Source organism: Berghia stephanieae, chromosome 3 (assembly GCF_034508935.2).
Source record: "Berghia stephanieae isolate SIO BIC M18660-M18661 chromosome 3, UCSD_Bste_1.3, whole genome shotgun sequence".
NCBI lineage: Eukaryota > Metazoa > Mollusca > Gastropoda > Nudibranchia > Aeolidiidae > Berghia > Berghia stephanieae.
Window position 1 is genome coordinate 51975139 of NC_088362.1, and position 25586 is coordinate 52000724.

The following is a 25586-nucleotide window of genomic DNA, read 5'->3' on the forward strand; positions in this document are numbered from 1 at the left end:
CAGTAAAAATGAGGCTTAAAACTTAAAGGAAATCATTCAAAATTTCCCTCCTTTTTCACTTTTTGTCACCATCAGCACTGAAGAATAACATTGGGATTCTTATAAGGGTATGGTTTATAATATGGTTCCAAACAAATATTTATATGGAAATTGAGAAATACAGATTAGATGCTTAATGAGATGTCAATGATATTGAAAGGGAATTTTTGATGATGATGAATGTGGCTATCTAAACTAGTTATCAGTTTTTACCATCAAGAGAGAAGATCAATTTAGTTTCGCACTGGTTAATGAAGTGACATCATGACACTTTGAAAACACGGATTAAAAGATTCCTTTTTTTAAATCAATTTATTCATTGATCACTTTTCTGCAAGACTCAAACTTTTTACACAAATAATAAATCTTATATGGCTTTTAATCTTTAATATATTTGTGTAAGAAATACACAGTTAAATATTTTGGCTGCTACCTAGTAGATAATCTTATCTGAATGAATCGACAACCTTATAGATTATATATGATCCAATAATACTGAAAGCGATATATTAATCTTTCTTAAACAACTTTTCTTTTTTATTTTCTTCAGAGAGTTTTCTCAATTATTGCCATAATGTCAGCCCAGACACTGGAGGGAAAGGTCGCTATTATTACAGGTGTTATGTTTATTTATCTCTATGCTCATTTTAAAAATGTAAAAGTAACCACAAATACAGGACCATATGATTAGTGCACATCGGTTGTCAACTGATTTAACCCCAATCATTCAAAATAGCTTTATCGTTGGGAAGGTTTCCAGCCAAAGACTGGACTATCCACCATGGTATAAAAAATTTATATGTGTACAAATTTACCCCTAAAACAGTGTTTAGTAGTGTAATCCAGCGACATGAGGTCCAAGAACCAATTTTGTGCCCTATAATTAGTTATAAAAAAAAATTTTTGGTCCAGTGAAAAATATTTGCTTTCTGACCAATAAATCTTGTACCTGTTACCAATGGAAATGATTTTTTGATTGGCCATCAAAAAGGTTAAACTGTACTTTTAACGGTAAACCATGTATGGTATCAATGGGGAAAATGTGATCTCAAGACAATTTTGTTGGATTATTTATCTCTGTGTCAATCAGTTCCTAACTAAAAGCAGTCATACAAGCACAATTATATCAAAAGCTTGGCACTCAGGGTGAAATTCACCTGAACAGTTCTTTTTCTACTGAAGGACATTTAGTGAGCAAACATTCTCTTCAATATCACATTACTATGCTTTTATGTACTGTCAGTTGTGTAATTCTTTCATACCAAAATAGAGAGCGTTGATGGTCATAATAGTATAACACAAAGTTATTGAAATTAATATTGTTTAAAAATATTTTTTTCCAATCAATGCTGATCCATGTTAGAGATTGGTTCTCTCAAAAGGTTTGTACCAGCTGTAATGTTATATTTTGCAATCTGATTTCTAATTTCTAGTTTCTAATTTCATTTTGACAGGAGCAAGCTCTGGAATTGGAGCGGGCACAGCTATTCAGTTTTCAAAGCTCGGCGCATTACTTGCATTGACTGGTCGCAGAGAAGACAATTTATCAAAAACTGGTGAAGAATGCGAAAAGATCAGTGGAAAGAAGGTGACCTGTTTAAATTGTTTTTTTTTTTAATTCTTTTGGTACCAGATATATATTAACAGATTTTCAAATACCAGTTACAATAGAATATATGTGAACCACCATTTGGTATAATGTTTGGTAGAGCAGATGCTGAAAATTGGAATTCAAAGTCTAAAGAATAAGATTTCGTCTATATTGTATGTTTCAGGAAAAGAGGAAATTAATGCGATTTATTCAACCATAAGAATACATGTTTAGCGATTATTTGCTAATTCTGTCACAGTGAGCATAATTAAATAGCCACCATGCCCAACTGCATTGCACGTACCACTAGAATTACAAGAGGCCACATCAATGATCGAAGCACATTCATTGATTATTTCCTCCTTCAACCACTGTTCATTTGGAATAATCTTTCTAGGGAATTTATTGAATGTAGTGATGAACATTTTGTTGCCAATACATTTTCTACAGTTGTTTTGTGAATGTCACCTGTATATAATTATGATGGAATGTATGACACATATAGACTTGTCCACCAACTCAGTAGATTTTTAAGTTTTAAAGAATTAGAAGAAGACAATTGCAATGTACACTTTTCAGTATATAAAATGTCATATTATACCACAATGTTTCGTATATAACAATTAAGTTTAAAGACAAGTTAATCTTTCTGTTATTTATTTATATTCAGCCCCTGTTGATTGTAGGTGATGTTACAGTTGAGAAAGATGTGGAATGCATGGTGTCCGAGACCCTAAAACAATACGGCAAGATCAACATTCTGGTAGGGATTAATGTTCTTATTTTCAAAGACATGATAAGGAAATACAATTTGTCAAAGTCACATTATTGAAAGAGAATCTTATTTACCTACTCCTCTTCAATCCTCGGGGAACATAAGGCGCCAAGAGAGTTATTAGTGCTGGCATCCAATATGGGGTTTGCCACCTCAGCTCATGCCATTTTACTTTTCCTTCCACTAACCTCAAAATTTCAAGTCTGCCTCCCTTTCTCTTCCCTTTGGGGACCCATTTCAGGACTGAGTGAGGAATCACTTCTTGTTGGCGAAATAAACACAAAATTATTAAAAATTTTGTTCGTTTTACATGGAAACAAAATATATTTTTTTCACTCTTATGGTGACTAATTGTCCATTGTGGCCAGCTCTATTAAGAATAGAGCTCAATTGTAAATATGATAATTTTACATGAAGTTGAATGGTATAGTCCCATAAAATCTTATTCCTGGAACTATCAAATTTATTACACATTGAAGAAAAAAGATTTTATTATCAGGTCAAGTAAAGCCTAAAAAGAATAACACACACACACACACACACACACACACACACACACACACACACATTCAAACACACATTTTAAAGAACTAAAGCATGTAAGAGCAATATCCACTTAACATGCTCAAAGCACTTTATGATACAATACAATAATTTTGTGTCAGTGTCAGAAAAAATAAGTGTCTCATTTCATCATTGCAATAACATTGATACCAAGAATGGCGAAATGGGCTCACAATTAAGAAAGACACAAATTCATTAACGTTTTTTCTTTATTTTCAAAAATTGTCATTTTTTACCACCGAAGTCAAACTTTTTACCCATTTTTAAGCAAGTAAGTGCTTTATCAATTATCGTGAATGATGATCAATCTAAATCACCATTTCTATAGTTAGATTTCATTTTTTTTTTTGCATTTTGATAACTCATCAAAGTTGAAAAGTTGACTTGATTTTTGAAGGGTTAGAGTTAGATTGTTTTCAGATCACTGTCACACTCAGGCATGTGCAGTGACTATTTTTCCCAGACAAGCATATCTTGTGTCTCATATTATTATCGAAGTCATAAAGTTAGGCCTGCCTATCAGTGCTATTGACGAGACATCCACAACCGATCATTAAAAATATAGTCAAGACTTCATGACACGCTTAAACACAAAACAACATACACGGCACTCAGAAAACATACTATCACACACATACACAAACACCAATTACGTATATTGCCCAAACTGCGCCCTCTAACTTCCTTTTTTAGTAGATTCTTGGAAACATAAGCACATTTGCTAATGCTGACAAAATGCTATCATATTGCCATTCAGGTGGATGACATTTCTGGTCCTGGCTATCAAAACTGGTATATTAGTGGCCGTCAGAAGCAGAAGTACAGTTTGCTTGTCTCTATAAATAGGTTCACCCCACACTATCTTTCTTTATCCCCGAGTCAGGTTGAAACGTGAGAAGGAGAAGCCACGGAAGCATTTTAAGACTTGCATCTCTTCATCTATTAGGCTAATATAATTAAATATTTTGGATTCATCTTTAATCAATGTGTTTTCTTGGGAGGGGGGGGGGGGGGGGGTTTGGTCACGTTTTGTTCTTTTTTGGGGGGGAGGAATAGGAGAAGTAGAGATAGATTAATGAATGTATTTAAAAGTTTGTCTTGGCAAGGCAATTCAAGACCTTGGGAAAGCAGTGCTTACTTTGCTTCTATTGACCACACGTACCTCTGATCATTATCCTCATTGGCATGTTGTATCACAGACACTCTCATTGTATTGAACAATTTATAATTTCATTTTGATTTTATTACATTTCCAAGGTCAACAGTGCTGGAATCGTTGAAAATGGCTCGATTGAGAATACTTCAATGGAATCATTTGACAGAGTCTTCAATGTGAATGTGAGGTAATAATTTCTCTTTTAATTGCTTCAACTGTTTCAATCTAGCAGTAACCGGATTCAGTATTTTTTATTATTATTATTATTTTTCTTTTTTAGCTTTCATTTTATGTTTAGCTTTAAATAGCCACATTTACTTATTGTTGAATAGGTCTTGAGCTTGATACAGGCTTGCATATAAAATGGGTTTTGAACTGAATATAAAATGGGTTTTGATCCCTTTCGCTTATGATATGATACCTTGAGACTCATTTAAAATATGAACAAGACTAGCATTTGAGTGTTTGTGAAAGTGAAACAGATGAGTGGGTACAGTGATTGGGAGGTAGGTAGACGTGCATTTCTGAAAAACATATATCATTCAGCTTTTTTCTTTTGTAATTTTATCTTTTATTTTACCTTTGAATTTTGTAAATGTTCATATCGTAATGGCTACAAATTTTAAGATGGTTTACTAAGTATATAGATATCAAAATTTATAATTCCTGATTCAGTAATGCAAAGTTTCAGAGGCATCAGGTGGAGAAAGGGTTAATGGGTATAAATAAAAAAAATATAAGTGTCGCAATTTTTGTTCATTAAGAGGATCCATACAAAAACTATTTGTCAGATTGTAAATAAAGATGAATCATGGGATACATAATGAACATAGAAATATCAATGAAATCATTGCATACAACAATGATATTCTTTGTTCTCAATAGAGAGAAGAAAGTGTCAGCCAGTAGTTCTGTGCTTTTGTATAGACCACATTGGTGGGAGGGAGTATTCTGAAAAATAGCATTTTAACATACAGTAAACCCCTTCATACCACGATATGTGGGATCAGCGCATAATTGGTAGTATGACATTAGTTTTTATCATTAACTGATTTTGTTAATGTTTCTCATTAAGTTGACAATAAGCAAAGCATGAGCAGAATAGGGTGGGCAATTTTAATGTGTTGAGAAAAGCCAGCTTGCCTGCTACTAAGTATTAAGAGAGTGGTAAGATAGACATTATAAAAACAGCCCTAATGGTAATACATTGCCATTTTTCCAACTCAAAAGGATAAAAAAGCCATCAATTTTACAAACTTGAGTAGAATTACTTTAAATCGAAATTTTGGGGACCTTCTAAACCATCTCGGTTTAAAGACATTTTGGTTTAAAGCAAGTTCCCGTTTTGCGATGTTTTGCAAGGGTGGTACTATTTCATTGCTCATTTAATCATATCATGGGTTGTTTCCCCTTAAATAAAGTTGTTGAATAAATGCCGTCTTGGTAACCATTTATTTATTTTTTTATTTTTTTTGGTTTGTTTGTTTTTGTTTTTTTCTTTCTTTTTTTTTTTTTTAAATTTCTTTTTTTTTTCTTGTGTGTTTTAAAAATATTTTTGGGGTTTTGGTTTTCCATTCAAAATTGTTGAAAGAGTTGAGTTCAGGGTGCTCTCAAGTTGTTTCGGTTGAAAGAAAGTCCTGCTTAAAAGTATTTCGGTTCATCGTAAGAATTAGTACAAAGATAATGAAGAAACTCGTACAATTTATTAAATTCTTTGCGGTTCATGGTATTTTTCGGTTTAGCTTCTTTCGTTTTAAAGTAATTTTACTGTAGTATCTTAGTTTGGCGTGCTTTATATTGTTCGGTTCTCTCCAGAAGCTTGTCTACTCTGTAGTGATATTTTCAATTTTTTAAATATAATCACTTTTTAAAAAATATTAGAATGCCATAATAATTTTTCGTCATTAAGTGTAGACCTTTCATATAAAAATGAAAGAAAGAAATTACATGAAAGATGAAACAACTGAGAGCACATGTTATTTTGATTTTTGGTTTTCTACTCATTTTGTAATGTAAATGTTGCTGCTCGATGCTCGAAGAAATAAATAATAATGTGAAGTTGAATGTAAGCTTCAATTTAATTAAGTTAAGATCTTAACTACGCCACTACCACATCATCTCATTCATCTGTGGTGTTTCATTCATCCTGTTTTGTTGATAAAGAGGAAACCTGAAACGTTCATTTGATCTGTTTTTGTAATTAAATTGAAGCTTACATTCAACTTCACATTATTATTTATTTACTCATTTTGTAAGATATCTTCTACTGCTATTTGTCACTCGTTTATTTTTATCCTCCAGGTCCATCTATCAACTTACCATGTTGTGCACACCACATCTTGTGGAGACAAAGGGAAATATTGTCAATGTGTCAAGTGTGAATGGAATGAGATCTGTATGTTTTCCAATATTTCCTAGCATCTCCTGTATTAAAGATTTATGGTAAATCAAAATGCACCGCTGTCTCAAAGCATGTGCGTTATGAAAAATAACAGTGTAAATTACCCAGGGAGGAATTGGATAAAAGACTTTTGAAGAATTTTTTGATTTTCTGATTTAAATGAGTGTAAATTGTGAAAAAAAAAAAAAGCAAGTTCTGATAATAATAGGTATCAATGCTGGGGTATTTTATTTTTACAATGTGAGCTTTTAGATTAGAGCAATATCCACTATTGCGGCTATGTGGTCCAGTGGAATAACTTTCGCTTTCAGTTTGAACGGTCCTGGGTGCAAGCCTCGTTGGTGTATAGTTGAGTCCTTGGAAAAGGCTCTTTACTCACATTCTCTCACCGTACTCGGGTGTAAAATGAGTACCTGGCCGTTAACTGCGTTGTCTCTGTCCAAAAAATTTTAATATCACCTAGCAGGCGTCATGTTTCGTCCTACATGTAAAGTGTTTCTGTTGGCCAAGGACTGCTTGTAAAGACTTTGAGCACATTTAGTGGATTTGCACTATATAAAAGCTCAAAAATAAGCTCACCAAATGTGCTCAATGTACTTTTCCATGGTGTTCCCAGTCAAGAGCAACACTGACCATCTATGTCGAGACATGACACCTGACACTATTTTTATTAATTTTTTTTTTTCTTACAAAGATAATAATTTTGCAAAACTCACCGTTCGTCTTATGGGAGTATGGTGACAAAATTGTGAGATAATAGCTTTTTTCGGGGACTCAACTTTGCGGCATTTGAACTTTTACCATATAACCCACAAGCCAAGTAGACCACAAAGCTATACTTTTTACTCATTGAGTTTGTTGAAATTTGAGTTTTTAACAACAACGATACATTATTTTTTAAAAAGGACAGAATCATTGTACTTTATGAAATTTGAGATGAAGTCATGAAATTTCAGACCAGTTGTCAATTTGAACATCTATCTCATTAGTATCTCGCCCTCGTCACATTTAGAAATCTCCTCATTTTACATATCCTGCAAATTCAGATGTTGATGTATTGTTATATGATTGTGTCCAGAAATGCAAAAGACTGATTATTCTCCTCACTTTCCATAATTTTTCTTCTGTGTAACTACATAATATACTGTTCTAGGGCAATGTGTAATCGAACAACTTTCTGATGTAAGAGAGGCAATTCAGAAATGATTGACAACTGCAGTTTTAGTTTTAATGGCTGAGACCATCCTTTGATTATTTTTTTTTTCCTTCTATGGTTAGTAGAGGGGAGCAGCATGACTCAGTGGTATGGTCTTTGCTTCGTACCCGAAAGGTACTGAGTTAGACTACCTGTCATGTTATGCGGCCTTGTTCAAGTCACCCCACTCTAACTCACTTTGCGGCACAGCACTGTGACAGACGCCTGGGTTATTCCAGTCTTCCCTTGGAATAGATCCTAAAGACAAATTTCCCCTTGGGTTGAATAAATGGAATTTTATTTATATCTATTTATCTTTAAACCAAAATGCTAACTAAATCGTTTGGATTTTGGTTTAACCATTTTTACACTATATAAAAAGTCATTTATAATTAATTAATTTTTAATTTGCTATGACCGCTACCCATTTTTACTGAACCAACTTATATTTATACCGTTATTGCTCATCAAATCTTTTTCTTATTATATGTTCTGCAGTTTCCCAATGTACTGGCTTACTGTATGTCAAAAGCAAGTATAGACCAAATGACTAGGTGTGTTGCCTTGGAGTTGGCATCCAAAGGTGTCAGGTGTAACAGTGTCAAGTAAGTTTTTTCCTATTTTTTCTATAAAGGTAATCACTTTTGAATTTAAAAGTGTATGGCTTCAAAATGTGTATACAGTGCAGCACATAAATCTCGAAATCACTTAAATCTCGGACACGTGTAAATTCCCCATTTTTATCCCTCTAGTTTCATTATACCTACTGGCAACACGAAAATTTCAAACACTATTGGAAGCTAACACGGAAATCTCGAACAAAATGGACATATTGAATGAAACAAGACACACTTAAAGTTACATCTCATTATAAAGGGACCTCACCGAATATACTCATATTTACACACAGCAAATCTTCATTGTTCGCCCGGCCATGTAAGGTGTCATAATCCGTTGGTGAGAGTTCACACCACTCAGTCGTGTCTCCTTTTCTTATAAGTCTTCATAACTGCACGCTCATTGTCTACAATCTTCTACTTTTCCCCATCAGTTTTTTGTTTATTTTACGACCAGTGTAAATCAATGACACTTTCACACATCATAAATAATCAGGGACCTGCACTATCATGGTGAATCTTCGCCATTTGCCAACCGAGCTATACAAATTAAATTGCTTGATTTATAGTATAGAATTCTCTTTAAAAGATTCTAACAAACCTTGGTCGTCCCATATGATAGTAGGTATCCCAAACTACCGCTGTGTGGCAGGCGAATTTGCCGGGATCGATCAAAAAGTGTGGTGTTAATATCTGTCTCTCTCTCTCTTGAATTAAACTTTATTTAATAAAAAAAAGGATAATATTATATTTCAATATCTGCTCTACAAGATGAGCTAAATATTTAAACTATTCAAGCTATGTGAACTTTTTAACAGCTATTCAAAAACGCCCTCATAAAGAGATCCGATTGCAAATTTTCGCTGTGAAAACTGCGTACCGATCGACCGAAATTCGGGTCTCGTCACAAGATCTGCTCGCGCTAAAAGCTGAACGGACCAACAGCTGTGAAATCAAGTGTGGGAGAATCTCCTTTTAATGCCCTTTCGTGTGGTGTAATTTTTTCGTTTATAAACACAACAAAAATATTATTAAAATTTAACTGAATTTGCCCTATTTTTGACTGAAAATTTGACTCTCTTAACGGTTAATAAACGGCGAAAAAATTACACCATAAAAATCTGCAGCATTTGAAGGCTATAATATCAAAAATCCAGCATGCTGGCTTGATTCAACACATAGCGCCATCTTTAAAAGCAAAGCCTTTGTTTCCGCTTTCTCTTTCTTTCTCTCCTACCGTCCGACGCGTGAGTTGATACACTGCCGGTGACCGAGACCGATTGTAACGTTTCCAAACAGCCATCTAGAATAGTCAAAAGTGTTTCAATTATGGACATGGACTTACTTGAATTATGTGGTAAGTAAATCTTATTGTTTTTTATTTTATTATGATCGGTGTTTGAGTAGATCGAAGCTTTACTCTATCTTGTCTTAATCTTATCATGATACTGTTTGCTCCACTCACTTTTCTGAATTAATGGATAATGTTTGTATTCGTGTTCATTCATGAAGGCTATTATATATTATTATTATTATTATTATTATTATTATTATTATTATTATTATTATTATTATTATTATTATTATTATTATTATTGGAGCCCACCGATCGCTAAGAATGAACGTGTCATCATTATCACTGATACTTCTAGATGAAAAATAAAATAATAGAAACTGGTCGTGTCAGTGTCCGTCCTGACTGCTAGACTTGTGCTTGTGATTGTGAGTCCTACTTGTACTAGGAAATGGAAAGTATCACACTATCGACGTCTAAGTCTAGTTGTTTCTCAATTTTCTGAAATTTAGATTAATTAAGTCAAGCTCATTCATTAAGAAATTATTGACAATTGGGACGAAATCTGGTGCACATTGTTTGATCTTATAATAATAATCTTAACAGGATTGCTCCATTCTTCATCAGGTGTCATCAATGAGTGGTATCTAACTTGTTTGTTTTTCAATCGTTTTTTTAAGATCCAGTTTCACCCATGCCATGATTGATGGAACTATTACTATTATAATATAGTGACTCAAACTCCAGTTTAAATTTAACGTTTAACCTTTTACTGTATAGACTACTTGGTAGCAAGGCTTGTTTTACTTTGATGCTATGGGATTGACTTGGTGATGGTTGCTTGGTTATAATATCAGTTTTAGATTTATATTAAATTCTTGAATCCTGCCTATTTGAATTTGACAGTTGAGTTTTGATAGATAGTGTTGATGGTAATGAGTAATCATTTAGCGCGTTGAGCTTGTTGAAATACGGGGTAAGGCGGTGTATAGAAACTATTTATTATTATTATCACATCTCAAATCAGTTTGAACATTTTAATTCTCAATTTTCAGATGACGAACAAATGAGTCGTCTCAGGGCTTCATTTTTGATGAAGGGGGAAAGGTCGTATACCTGCACTCCCACCTCACGGCGTCTAATCTGCACTATAAATCTGACCGTTTAGTTTCCCGCTGTTCCGAGCGCCGACGTAACCTCACCCGACAGGTAACCGGGGTCAACAGCGGTCAGCCGATATCAATTCCCAGAACGTAGATTTGACGTGCATTGGGTGATACCAATGGATGATTTCCGTACCAATTAACCTCACGATCTTCGTGACGATGCAATTCCACCCAAATGCAAAGAATTCTCGCAGACCTCCTCTTTCCATCGGTCCAATTTTTATTTCAATATCTCCAGTACTTATTCCACAAGCCGTGATTCAAATTCACATATTTTTCTATAACATTTAAATAAAATTACTTGTAATTACCTCAGGATTCTAAAAAAACGTTGCTATAAACTTCAAATTTTTTTTGGTGTGATTCACAAGGCACAAGTTTTACTACGAAATGAGGTAAGTTTCATTTACTCTTCAGTTTTCATTATTTTGTAATGATTATTTTTCCGCGGTAGGTCAGGTAATAATGATATTACCTCTTTAGCCTTGTTCTTGAAACGTAATATTTCGCTGCGGTTTTATTGTTAATTATATTTTTATTTTTTATTTTTTTCAATGATGAGTTAATTTGATTTTTAAATTGCATAATTTGAATTATCTTGCTAATGTTTAATTTTAAATGACATTGTGTGTTGGGCCTCAACTTAGCTCAACTGCTTGTTAGAATTTTCCTGCCCCCCCCCCCCCCCCTTTCTTTCACCAAATTGGGTGAAGTATTTGGTTTTTCTTTTTCCAAATTTTATGTACGCTGTTATGTATGCATGGATATGAGAAGTAATACAGAGTGTTTTAAAACTCATTTTATTCATTAATTCACTATATCATTGCTTACATCGCTCAGTCAATTTTGAATTTTCTCTTACAGCATGGACCACACAATTGCAAGTCATAACCAAGCAGTGAATTCATTATGTAGGACATGTCGTGGTATGCTTTGTTTAACACAGAAATAGAAACGTGCCCGCAAGAAACCATTTAAATGTTCAAATTATTCTAATAACATTCTTTTAGTCTATGGGACTGACACGGCATTGGACAAGCAAGGAACACACTCATAATTTATGTGTAAAAAGTACACATTATAAAGCACATTGATCACACGACTCATTAGCTTCTTTGTATTTTCTCATTGCCAAGACGCTAATAATAAATAAATCAACCTTGAAACGGGTTGCACTTGCATGTTTGATATCGACAGAGTAGAATATAACAACAAACTCCAAAACGCAGGAGAGACTTTCAAATCTCATGCACGAGCCACTGACCCTCAGGGATGGTCTTATTGCCTCTGAATTGGACAGAATACCGCATTACACAACAGGCTTACCACAGCAGATCATTCATTGGCAACCACTGCCACAAATACTTACAAGAAAAAGTCTACACTTACAATTATCCAACAAACAAAGAACTGTACCCACGACCCACTCATCATTGACGACGCATGCAGTATTGGATTAATTTTCGACAATATAAACAAGGCCTATAGTCATGTGCACAACTTTATTTCACACACAAAATCGATCAAAGCAGACACGATCCAATATATTCAAAGTGCAATAAAACATTACACGGATACATACAGAAAATATTTTCCAAACAAAATAATCCCAAAACAACACCTCCTTGAGTACCAGTGCATACCACACATCACTCAATATAAGTTTGGACTTAGACTTCTTGGAGAACAAGGCACAGAGACCTGTCACCAAACAACAGCAAAATTGGAAAAAAAAGAGCATCCGGCATTATCAATGATATGAATAAAATGCGATTTGTCATCAACGCAATGCAGTTAAAGACCAGCCCCAAACTACACTGACGAGTTTGAATGCTCGTAGCGGATATATTTTTGTTGAGGAAAAATACGTTTTTTGTGAGGAGAAGTATTTACATCTTGTCTTTATAATACATAAAATTCAGACAAATCCATAGCAACGTTTTTTTTTCTCTAATTTTTGAAATGTTGCACCCGCTATATTTTTTGTGTAATTTGTTACCGTTCATTGATAACTTATATTGAGAAATCTAGTAATACTATGAAAAAATAAAAAACACACAGTAAAAGTAGAAAATATAAACTTTTATACCAAGTAGTGATATTTCAACTCATTCAATATGGGTGTCTAACAGACAATAAAACAAAACATTGTTAAATTGAGTGAACCGGCAATCCCCGTTAGGTAAATTCCTCTCGGTGATTGACCGCTCACCGTGACCGGGTCAGCAGGTGTCAGGAACGGGATCCCGTCTCAACTAAACTGTTGTCGTTGTGTACGCTGTGACCTGTGCAAGTGACACCTGTTTGTCCAGCTTTATCATCTGCGCTTTGAAGCCAAAACGACAGTGTCTGAGGTAAGGTTTCTCTGAATATACGACACATCTGTTTTCGTTGTCACAGGCCACCATTATATTTTTTTGATAAATATTTTGGTTGTTTTTGATGTTTTTTACTGCGCTAATATTATCAGTACAGTGAGGCTAAACCAGCTTATGATTTGATTTTGTTGTTGTAAAACACAAGGTCCCGCTATGGAGCTTTCAGATTCATATAAGTTCATGATGGTTGCGAGTAGATTTTATTGTTAACATGTATGGTTGAGTTTATTTGGGTTTGTAGTTACAAGTGACTGAGTGACATAGACAAGTAAAAGACGTGTTTATGGCTCTTTTTATGATATAATTTAAGCATGCCTGCAACAGTCAGCAATTAGCAATGGGCCATGTGCTGTTGGTATAATAGCACTAGTTGAAAAGGTCTTTACTAGTTAGACAAGACTAGATGTTTGCTATGGAATACAATTAAATTCTAAACCATCCCTGTGTTCCTCTCTCGAGCAAAGTATATTAATTTTTTCATACCTAATCCTTATCTTTTTTTAAACTTGTTGGATTCTGATGTATTATCAAGGGTTATCTTTTTGTATAAGATTCTATTTTTTTTTCTGTTCTAATATACTAATGCATTAGTTATAAGCCCTTCAATATTTTCTGGTTATTTTTTCCCTTCTAGGTGGAACAATGGTTCTCCATGTTAAGTCCAGACTCAAGTTATCCTGTCAATAGTATCTGGCGAAAAATTTTGAAGGTGGTGAAGGCGGCAAAAGGGAAAGATAAAACGTTTTTGAATGCACCTGTGGATCTTCACCACATCAGTGATGCCCTCAATGCCATTGGTGTAGACATGACATTGGAGAAGAACAATTTTAAAAAGACTGTTGTGTCAAAGGAAATTGCTGTGGACCTCGGCAATTTTCTCCTGAAACATGGACATACTTATGGAGACTTCCATAAATTTCTAGGAGACATATCGTCTTCTCCTGTAATTTGCACGAGAGAGAAGTTGCGAGGCATGTATCTCGCTGCAGAAACAAAGAAGGGGAAGCTGATAAAAAATATCAGCAGGGACCCAGCAGCACTTCAGGCACCACCACCACCCCCACTGTCATCTACTGTTGACTGGCCAGCACTGAGTCCTCAGCCAACCGTTTTATTTCCTTCATCTGTACTACCATCATCGAGTCAACCTTCTACTTCTACTAAGATTCTCAGCTCACCACCACCGTCGTCTACTGTTAACTGGCCAGCACTGAGTCCTCAGCCAACCGTTTTATTTCCTTCATCTGTACTACCATCATCAAGTCAACCTTCTACTTCTACTAAGATTCTCAGCTCACCACCACCACCACCATCGTCCTGCATTTCTACTGTATCTGGTTCTACCCCTCATCTCTCCACGAATATTAATTCTCGGAATGTGTCCACACCTGATTCATGTTCAACACCACTACCATCATCGTCATTCACTTTTGGTTCTACCCCTCTACCCTCTATGTCTGTTTCTACTCAGAATCCAGCCAAACCTGAATGTACCCTTGCATTGATCACTTCTGTTTTATTGCCAGAATCTTTTTCAGAGTCCCACATCCCACTTTCTTCCACAATTGTTAATGTTGACCATGTTAGAAGATTATCAAAGTCTGTCTCTTCCAAAAAATTGTTTTCATCTATAAAGTCGATTCATCAGAATGTAATATTTTAAAGAAAGAAATTTGTAATTTAAAATTAAAGAACGAAACTTATGTCCGATAGAGCGGCAAATATGAAACTTTTAAATAAAAAAATTCATGAATGGCGTAAGAGTGTTTTGCATGATGAGGAATATAGACGGTCTATGTACACATTTTTTGTATTGTAACGTGCATTTTTTGCTTGGTCTATCTAAAGCTGTTGAGAGTGCTGTGTTAGAATTTGAGAGGGATGTAATTAAAGTGGGGGGTTCACTTGGGAGGGACAGTCAGCAAAAGTTTAATCATTTTCAGTCTAGTATTGGTAAAGAAAGTGCAGCCTTACGTGCTATAAGACTAACTGCAGAAGTATTGGGACCTCGGGGGGATGAGAAAAATGGGGCAAGGGAAGAATGGCTAAATTATTCTGAAGCTAATAATATTATGTCTCAGTTTTGCAGTTTTAGAAGTAATCGTTTCAATAATATATTTGAAAATGCTCATGCTCTTTTGTACCATCATAAACATGTTCTTGTTTTCAGGTGACAATTTAAAGCTTCAAAGTATTGTTGCAGATTTGAGGGATAGTAGGGTAATTTCTTTAGTTGCTGCTATTTCACTGTTTAATCTGACTAACACTGGGCCATACTGGGAGTTGATGAAAAGTAAAATTCCTTATGGGTCATTCCCCTCTTATGTCAAAAAGATTGATGTTATTTTTGAGAAATTTATTTGTTAAGGATGATTACTGATGATGAAGCAGAAGCATCTTTTTTGTCAACTGCTGTCAAACGAAGAAGGGTTTCAGATTCTGATGTTGATTGAATAACACTATGAGATTAAATTCAAGCTTCAGTTTAATTACAAAACCAGATAGAATGGACGTTTCAGGTTTCTCCTTTGTCAACAAACAGGATGAACCAAACAGTATAGATGATGTGGTAGTGCCGTTAAGTTGAATGCGTTTGTTGGTAAAGGGGAAACACGAAACATCCATTCTTCTATCTGTTTTTATAATTAAATTGAAGCTTACATTCAATTTCACATTATTTATCGCTTCGAGTAGCAACATTTACATTATATTGATTAATGAAATTATGTATCTATTTCCATCACTTTACATTTGATCAGTGACATGCTTTGTTTAAACAATTGTTGTTTCTCATAATTATGTACCTATCATGTAGCTTTTCTGATTATTACATATGTTTTATTTACTCATCATGTTTAGCGTCAAGCAAGATGGCTTTCTATTATTTCAACATTTTTAACACGTCTGAGTGTACTTAAACACTTTAATATGTTTTTTTTACCTGGAAGTTCGTATTCATACAATAAGGGAGTCCAATATAATGTCTATTTCTATTTAAACATTTTATAGATGCATTTAAAATGTGTATAGTGGAGAGCCAATGATAACCCTTATACTCATACTGATGTTGGGCTATTAGACCATAATAGCAATATTATAGTCCGTGTTTAAATTAATCTTTATCATTTATAGGCTATGTGGATATGATCAGCTTCCAGAGTCCGCATATGTATAATCTGTTATTAGATATTATATTGGACTCCCTGTATGAATATGAACTTCCGGGTAAAAAACATATTAAAGTGTTTAAGTACACTCAGGCGTGTTAAAAATGTTGAAATAATAGAAAGCCATCTTGCTGACGCTCAACATCATGAGTAACAAGAGCGCTAAGATAGGTTTGCCCGGTGTCTGTGCATTTATATGCATTAAAGCGTGTCCTTATACCGTTGCCTTAGTTATATAAACTAAAATGTGTTAGGGCAGGGCGTTGAATTTTAGGTTGATTGTTGAGGTGTCTCAAAATATGTACTTATGGATAGGTATAAATTTTCATGTTCGTGGGTTGCATTGGATATTGTATGCTTTTGTGTACTGACTTTTTTGTCTAATGTTTTTATTTATTTATTTTATTTGATCGACTGTGCGCCACCAGTAGGTGCAGCATTAACTTCCATTATTGTGTTAGGTCGTGGTATGAATTTTTGACTTTTCCCCCCTTTTTGACATATATTTCTGTTGATTTTCGAGAGCTTAAATCTTGATTTCTTCTCATAACTCTGTTTTTGTCATTCTTATTGTGAAAAGGACATAAAATTTGGATTCCCCATCCCTCAAATCATTTGTATGTGAAGTTTCATAGCCATATCTCATCATTTAAATTTTTTGTAGCGGAAACACTGTTTATTTCTCAAAATGTCTTCCTTTGGCGATTTCGGCCTTTTTTCGAATTTTGAGACGTAAAATCTCAGTAATTATTGCCTCTATCTCTCTGAAAAAAATTGGGCTTACTGTCTGGTGCCAGTTCTAAGGCTCAGATAAGTTTCATGCCTTAATTTAGATTACTGACGAGTCTGCAAAGTGCCGAAGATGGTACATCTGGCGATTTCGGTGAAATTATTTTCACGCGGGTCATGTTTTTTCTTGATTTTGATGCTGTATAGTAACTGAATTATACTAGTGAATATTGTTTGAGTATTTTTCTTATTCTCTATGTCCATGCTTGCGATTGCTTGCAAATTATTCAATTTTGTTATTATTTTGTTTGTTTTGATGCACCTTTAACTCTGTTTGGTAGCATGTTCTGTTGTGTACGAAAATTACAAGTTATTAAATAAGTAAAAAATTCGTAACTTTTTATTTTTGTCCGATTTTAATCATTTAAAGACTGTTGTTCATGGTTTGACAATCTGTATTTGTTCAATTCAAAATAACAGCAGTTTTCTGCAGTTGAAATTTTAGTTTGGGATACCTAATGATAGAGTGAGTTTGAACAATGATTACAAATATCAGAGGAGATAATCTATGTTTTATTGACATCCTTAAAGTCACCAAGGATTGTCTCCCTTTACATACTGGATTCCTGCATGCTTTTCAGCTCCCTCGAGCAACGTGCAGAAAAGCAATGACTGCTGTATTATTATTGCTATAAAATTGAAATGTTGGATTGGGTTGCATATCTCAATCAAATTTATTTTTTTTCTCACACAGCCCAGGAGTTATCAAAACAGAAGTTCACAAGAGAGGTGGAATGAATGACGAACAGTATGCAGCTGTAAGTTTTGATTACATTGATAGATCTCGCTGGGATAACTGCGATTGTCCATCCAGTATGAAAGTAATTTATTTTTTAACAAGTGCAGTGGAAAAATATTCATAACATTATATTTTCGATGATAAGGATACCAACTCTTGATTTTAATTTATATTGTAGAGTCAAATTTTCAGACAGAGACAACGCTATTAATGACCAGGGACTCATTTTACACCTGAGTACGGAGAGAGAATGTGAGTAAAGAGCCTTTTCCAAGGACTCACATTTCTTAACATTCCTGTTTTCACAGACTTCTGAATGTTTTTTTTACTAAAGTTGATTTTTCCTGTCCAATACCACCAATCATTATATATCATTAACAAATCATACCATATAAGGTCTCTCTTTATGAATAATTAATTTACCAAAAGACGACTGACCTCTCCATGTTTAATAATATATAATAAAAATGCAATGAAAAATGTGTCGCATATCTAGTTAAAAACAGGGACATAAATAGATACATTAAAATTGTATAAGTTTTAATTATGCGTTGTGATCGTTTAACATAAACATATAGGGGCTATAAAAATAAGATTATATCACAACATTAATAGTCATAAACAGTGTGTCATCGTCTATATGTGTTTGAAATATGGTTTAATCATGATTCCTATGCAGGGCTTTCACAGCTTCAGAATTTCATATTCAAATTTCAATACTGTTGTTCAACAATTTTCAGGACTAGTTACAAAATTTGATTATTGTTGCTGTCATGAAACTGCATTTTCTTTTTTATTACATCAGTCATTGTAATTATTTCAGTTTCTTGAGAGGTGCAAACAAACCCATGCTTTAGGGCGACCAGGAGACGTTGAAGAGGTTGCTAAGACCATAGCCTTCCTGGCCAGTGAGGATGCGTCTTTCATAACAGGAGCATCCTTACCTATCGATGGAGGAAGACACGCCATGTGCCCAAGATAAATATAGAATAAATCAGATTCCAAAATTAATTCACTATGTTGCAGAATTATTTATTTGGGATTGATTAGCAAGATTTTCTTATTTCGTCTCGTTATGAAGGCCTTTTATTTTTCTCATACCTTATAATAATCCATATTTTTGCATGCAAACCGAACACTAACACAACGAATTGATATGTCATGATAGCTCTGTTGTTAGCAATCAGGGAAACCATGATAATCATATCATTATGATTACAGTGCAATACTGATAAAGCCAACACCACAGGACCAGAAAGATTGGTTGTCTTTAAGCAAGGTTAACTTCATCCATTAGCAATGGAATACACTTAAAGAACATAAAATTTGAGACCAACTCCAACAAGAGCTGTTGACTTTCTGCAGACTCCACTGTATATGATTACTTTCTGATAAAACTTTTTAGTTTCTTTTTCTACACAAATTAAAAAGCATCAACCCATGCAAATAAGTATTCATTTTTAAAAATCACTGTTTATGTGAATGGGCAAAAGATTTTCGATATTTTTTTTAAAGTTGTTGTAATTTTATTTCCTTCTCTCTTGCCCACAAATGGTCATGTTTTAACTAATTTAATCACAACTCATACAATACTATTTTATCAATGCAGTTATAAGTCACACAAGGTACAACTCACAAAAGCAAGTATTTGGTGAAAAGAAATGTCTTAATGGACTGGGAACGGGAATTCCAAATTTAGAAAAGGATCTATCACAAAACTCTTTAAGATTTTTTTTCAGTACTACTTATGACAATATTGAATCATGTGATCTCAAATCACGCTTCGTAACATAAGGCAGCAGCAGCAGCCTCTTATGGTTCACACTACTATGTTATGACGATCGACCCAATCAGCAAAGTCCGGTCCGCATTCGTGCACCGTCGCGAACCCGCCGGGTAGCATCGTCACAACACACCTTTCGACGAAATGCTCTGCCGTCTCTGGTTCTTGCCCACAGCGTAGACATATTGGACAGGTAGTAAGACCCCACCGATGAAACGCACTTGTCGTTAGGCAGCTCCTCGACCGAAGCCGATTCGCAGCCACCCAATGTCTCCTCTTACTGGTATCAAAGCCAGGCAACTTCTCACCAAGCTTAGAGGAGTGTAGGTCCCCGCCCCCACGAGGGATTGAATTCGTCCAAACCGACCTCCATCTCGTATGTGCAGCTCTGTCCGTAGTCAGGGATTCTGCGTACAAGGGTTGCCGGGAGTTATTTCGGTTCGAAACGGGGCACTGTCCATTATTAAATTCAAAGCTTGTGTTTTAGTGTATCGTTGTCTTGAAGGTACTGCCCTTTCCTACCTTTCAGAACTAATTGAAAGATATTCAAAACCCCGCCCCTTACGTTCGGCCAGTGATTCCACAAAACTAGTTGTCCCTCGAATTCGGAAAAATGCCGGAATGAGATCCTTTTCTCATTTCGGACCCTCTATTTGGAACGCCTTACCGCAGAGCATTCATGAAAAAGAATCTTTGTCTATTTTTAAACGTTCGCTTAAAACATATTTGTTTCGATTTAGATGGTATGAGAAGCAAGATAGGTTTGGTTTGTGTTGTGTGTTGTGTTGTGTGTGTGTGTGTGTGCTTGTGTGTGTGAATGAGTATGTTTCAGCCAAAGTAATTTGTAATTTAAGCGCTTAGAGTCTGATGTCTCGGAGTTATAGCGCTATATAAGTTTTCAGCATTATTAGTATTATTATTATTATTATTATGCACATGAGAGGGGTATCCCCATTCCCTCTCTCTTTGATCTTACTCAGCCAGTTTCCCGTAATCGGGGGGCTGGATCGCTGCCATTATCGGGCCCCATTCTCTAGGATTGTTGCTAGCGTTCCTGACACTATGTGCATCGACTTGCGAAGTTTTACATCCACCTTCTCAACGTTTCTGCTTCTACCCCACACTGGAGCGCAATACTCCACGGTGGAATAGCATAGTGCCAAGGCGAACGTTCTCAGGAGCGCTTGGCTAGCGCCCCAAGTCGATCCCGCCAGCTTCCTCAGAAGACTATTCCGCTTCTCTAATCTTCCGGGCAATCCCTTCGAGATGCACCCGATAGGTAAGGCTGCGATCCAACGTCACCCCTAAATATTTTGGATGCGGCTCATATGGGAGTGGCTGGTCCCCGACTAGGACATTCAGTTTGCGGGTGTGCCAAGCACTGCATAGGTGAAATGCAGTGGCCACAGTTTTTGAAGTGTTCATCTTCAGGTACCACTTGAAGTTAGATTTGAGTCTGGTGACGTCCTCGCTGAGTATGCTCTCGAGACGGGCCCACACTTTACTCTGAGTAATGAGTGCCCAGTCGTCCGCGTATCCCAGCCTCAGGGAGGAAGTGTTGGGCATATCGCTAATGTGAACGTTAAACAACATTGGCGCAAGTACCGACCCCTGAGGGACCACATTCTTCAATTTCCTTACTTAGCTCGTGGCGTCTCCCAGCGCGACGTGGAATTGCCTTTCCCCTAAGATCTAAGATAACAACTTCAAGGTCTTTTTGCACCTTATGATTTTTGCAAGTTTGAGCATCAACCCTTCGCACACTGGCGTTTATCGCTTTCAGTTTAGTTCGCCAGGTAAATCTAGCCAGTCTAGTGATGATGAGTCATAGCTTTACACTGAGAGAGGGAGACAATTTTTTCGCCGTTTTGATTGATTTTTTCTGAATTTCAAACTAATGTAGTAATGCCGTTATTAAGTGTAGCAAAAATATTTTTATACTACCAAACAGCTTATTAACAGAGTTTTCATTGATTATTTAATCATAATAATGATGTTGTTAAAAAGCAAGAGGGATAACCCATGAAATTGATGCATAAATTTAAGTGAATTAAAATTTTTAAAGAGATTATTTTAAAATGTTCAACACTTTAGATTTTAAAACAAAAGTAATCGAAATGATGTTGAATATCTGTAGAATGTAGACATATAAATTTTATACCAGTAGATTGAGGCGTTTTTGAGATATCAGTTCACCTGTACGTGAAAGTAAGGATTTTGAGTAAGGTAAAACTGAAATCCAATCACAGCATTGTCTCAATACAATTTTTTTTAATAAACCAGAAACATAGTCAAATGTGATTAACTTATATTTATTCCAGAATCAACGAATGATAAGAATTCCATTAAAAATTGTTATAAAAGGACATTCATTTAAAGACAATCAAAACTACTAAGAAAATCTTAAAGAGTACTAAGAATTATCATAACCTTATTTTTGAGATATCCATGCTCATTACTCTTTTTATGTACTTGACCTGCACCTCTTTTAATTTGGGTGCCATATAGACTGCATATAGCACATCACTGGTGAAAGATTAGGATCATATTCACCTCATTAAGTATTGTTTCTTGTTCAGAGTTTTCTCACTGAACCAAAGGTATCAATACCTGCATCGCATTTCTTTAAATTATGTATCAGCAAGATACATTTCTCGCAAATTGAAATATTGAAATATGTCAGAATTTCTCATTTATATTTATAGTCAATTGTTGATAACGTCTAGAGTCTTTTAATCCTCTCAGCACGGCTCTGTACTCTTTCACAACAAATTCGACATATTTCATTTTTACTGGTGTGATGACCGTCTTCAGTGTGTCTCTCCATGACCTGAACAGAACATAAATAAGTAAATTTAAGAAATATCTAAAATTTCTGCTTAAATTCAATGAAATCAAATTAAATAAATGTCTCTTATCATCACTATCTAGTTTTATTATTGGGTTTCTAAAATATCATGAAATATTCTCCTCTTTGTTGATAACAAAAATAATAAAGTATATATATCATATGAAAGATAATTTTATCTACTTTTCTCTGATCCCTCACACTTGATGGTAAAAAGTGTTGGTTTGATATTTTGAATTTTTAAATATTTTTTAAACTTATTATTTTAATATTTATTTCATAAAAAACTCTGATTATTCAAAAGAGCAAAACACAAACTTACCATTTAATGATGTAAACAAAAATAATTGCGTCTTGTAGAGGAAAAATTGGCCTTTGTATCTATATATGTTTGAAAATTATGAAAAAGATGCTGCGTCCACAACGGGCTGAGAAAATTCGAGTATTTGGATGAAATTTCTACTACTCTCTGCCTGAGAGAAATTCAAAGCGCTGAGACTTATTGCCCTCGCACCCCGTTTTGACAGCTCTTATCAGTGTGGCTGACGGTAGATTGTTTACATTACTTGACGGTAGCCAGTGAGGGAAGAAGTAACTAAAGTGAAAGTTTGGGCCCTATTTAAACGGCTGTGCGCACCAGACCGTATCGTATGCCACTGATAGGTCTATAAAGACAGCACCTGTTTGCTGTTTTCTCTCGAACCCGTGCTCAATATGCTCTGTAAGGGCAATGACCTGCTCCGTGGTGCACCTCCCTTCCCTGAAGCCCGCCTGCTCGGGTGGCAGGGCAGCGTCTAGGACCGGCCCCCATCGGTTTAATAGAACACGCTCCAACAATTTGTAAAGGCAGCTCAGCAGCGATATGGGTCTGTAGCTGTCTGCCTCCTTCGCCGGTTTCCCTGGCTTCAGGATGGCAACTATCTTCGCATGCTTCCACACTTGTGGAAGCTTTCCTTTTGCAAGGACGTCAGACATTGCCTCTGCCAGCCAGGCCCGTGCCCTGGGAGCCAGATGCGTTACCATATCGGGATATACACCATCTATCCCTGCTGCTTTGCCGTTCTTGACATCGCTAATGGCTGCACCCACTTCTCGGGGACTGAACGGGGCCGTCCAGTCCAACTCCTCCGCAGGTAACGAGTCCAAAATCGCACGGTACGCCTTGCGGACACCGCGCTCAAAAGCCTGATTAGGGACCCGTTTGCTACGGCTCTTAATGTTCTTGGCAATTGTGTCTGCCTCACACTACACTCCGGTGCAGCCGTCGCGTAATTCCGATCTGGGTCCAATTTCTTTATCAAGCGCCACTGTTGCTTCCTTCCCTCTGCCAGAGACTGTGAAGTAGTCTATCGGCTACATCCTGGGACTGGGTCTGCTGGTACTCTCGGTACAGCTCTTCCGACTCTGCTGTCCACCAAGGGGTGTAGAATTTCCGTTTGCCCCGTGGAATAGAGCGTTGAGCGCTCTTAACCAGTAGCCTGCTAAATCTGGTTATATTCTTGGACTTGGGAGGAATCGCAGGGCAGACCTGCTCGATATAGGAACTGAATTCCTCCCAGTCAGCCTTCCTGAAGTTCCATCTGCAAAGTGGGAGAGACTGCACCCTCGGTATTGTCACCCCAGCTGTGACAAGAACCGGCCTGTGCTGGCTATGCGGAAAGTCCCCGAGGACTGTTCGCTTCACCTGCAGCGGTTCACCGTTCGCGCCTTTCGTAAAGAGAGTGAGGTCTGGAGTATACTCCTTATGGCGGGTACCCCGGAAGGTACCCTTGGCTGTAGGATCGTACACTAGGTGTAGATCATTACAGTCCATCCATGAGATGAGTTGTCCTCTGCCTCGTTGCAGTCTCGGTAGCCCCATTCGTGATGGTGGCTATTAAAGTCTCCCAGACAGATGAAAGGATGGCTGACCACCGGTACCGGTGGTGTAGTCCAAGTCGCTCTAGGTGGTTTGTAGATATGCAAACACAGTCCACCTACTTCCACGGAAATTCGGTTCACCCCATTGCTGTCCGTTACGCTCTCAATGACCCTTACCTTCGATGGCTCTTTAGCGTAAACGCTAACCCCTCCTTTGAGCCTCGAAGTGTCCTCGCATTGGACCACCGTATAGCCTGGGATCTGGAATCGGGAAGATTGCGCGCCTGAGTAAAGGTGCGTCTCTTGTAACAGGAGGATGTCTACGCTATGGGCGGCCAATAGCTTTGATAAAAGCTCATTTTTTGCCATACTCTGGCTCTCGACGTTCAGGGACAATATATGCGTCAGTTCGCTATCCCCGTCGTCGCATTTTCCGATCGGCAGGCCGCGAATCGATTGATGAGAGGGACGCTTGCTATTTTCTCGAACGTGCCGACGACACGAACGCGGTATTATTTGGCTAGGCAGCAGACCGCTTCGCCATTGACTGAACTGATTTGGAACCTTCATGAAGACAGTAGTGTGGCGCCCGGGATAGCGGCTGCTATTCGGGCACCGGGTTGGATCAAATTTAGTCACACACCGGGGCGAGCAGCTCATGTGGCTCGTTGGCTCGATACCCGGGATGGTCTCGTGACGGTCAACCGGGATTTACATCTTTGCCCTCCCGTGTGGCTCAAGCCCCCTCACCAGCTGCAAGGTAAAGATCCACGAGGGGGAACATAAGGCTGAAGAGTGTCTTGAACGTGAATATAAAGAGGGAGAGAAGATTGAAATTCATAAAAACAGGTGAGAGCAATTTTGTACTCACTTCTGGCTTTCACAGGTAGCCAGTGGAGAGTAATTTCGCATTGGTGTCATCAAGATGAGACTTTCCAAGGACCATCCACGCAGACCTATTCTGAATTCTTTGAAGTTTGCCTATCCCACCTGCTAATTTTATAATCTGGAAGACCAGTGAGAAGAGCATAACAGTAATCAAGTCCGGATAGGATCAGTGCCAAAGCAACTTTTTGTTGTAGAGCATCCAATGGAATCAAAGCCTTAAATCGTGAAATTCTAAAACGTTTGAAATTCAGGATTTTGATGAGGTGGTCAACATGATGGTCCATGGACAGCGAATTGTCTAGGATGACTCCAAGGTTTTTAGCTTTGTCTGAGACA

At 36.5% G+C, this 25586-nt stretch overlaps 2 protein-coding genes across 2 annotated transcripts in view; both read left to right on the plus strand.

The window, feature by feature from the left end:
- The window catches only part of LOC144967991 (3-oxoacyl-[acyl-carrier-protein] reductase FabG-like), a 20485-nt gene extending 1603 nt beyond the window's left edge, over positions 1-18882 (plus strand). The window contains exons 2-9 of the mRNA XM_078905841.1: positions 590-656; positions 1494-1627; positions 2301-2393; positions 4227-4312; positions 6427-6520; positions 8220-8326; positions 17827-17890; positions 18695-18882. Coding sequence (XP_078761967.1) covers positions 614-656; positions 1494-1627; positions 2301-2393; positions 4227-4312; positions 6427-6520; positions 8220-8326; positions 17827-17890; positions 18695-18853 — 780 coding nt within the window. The 5' untranslated portion in view covers positions 590-613 and the 3' untranslated portion in view covers positions 18854-18882. The remainder of the gene's footprint in view (positions 1-589; positions 657-1493; positions 1628-2300; positions 2394-4226; positions 4313-6426; positions 6521-8219; positions 8327-17826; positions 17891-18694) is intronic.
- On the plus strand, positions 13083-14976 carry LOC144967990 (uncharacterized). Its single transcript, XM_078905840.1, has 2 exons — positions 13083-13152; positions 13811-14976. Exon 2 carries the CDS (start codon positions 13829-13831, stop codon positions 14837-14839), a length of 1011 nt encoding a protein of 336 aa, XP_078761966.1. The 5' UTR covers positions 13083-13152; positions 13811-13828; the 3' UTR covers positions 14840-14976.
- Positions 18883-25586: the final 6704 nt, after the last annotated feature.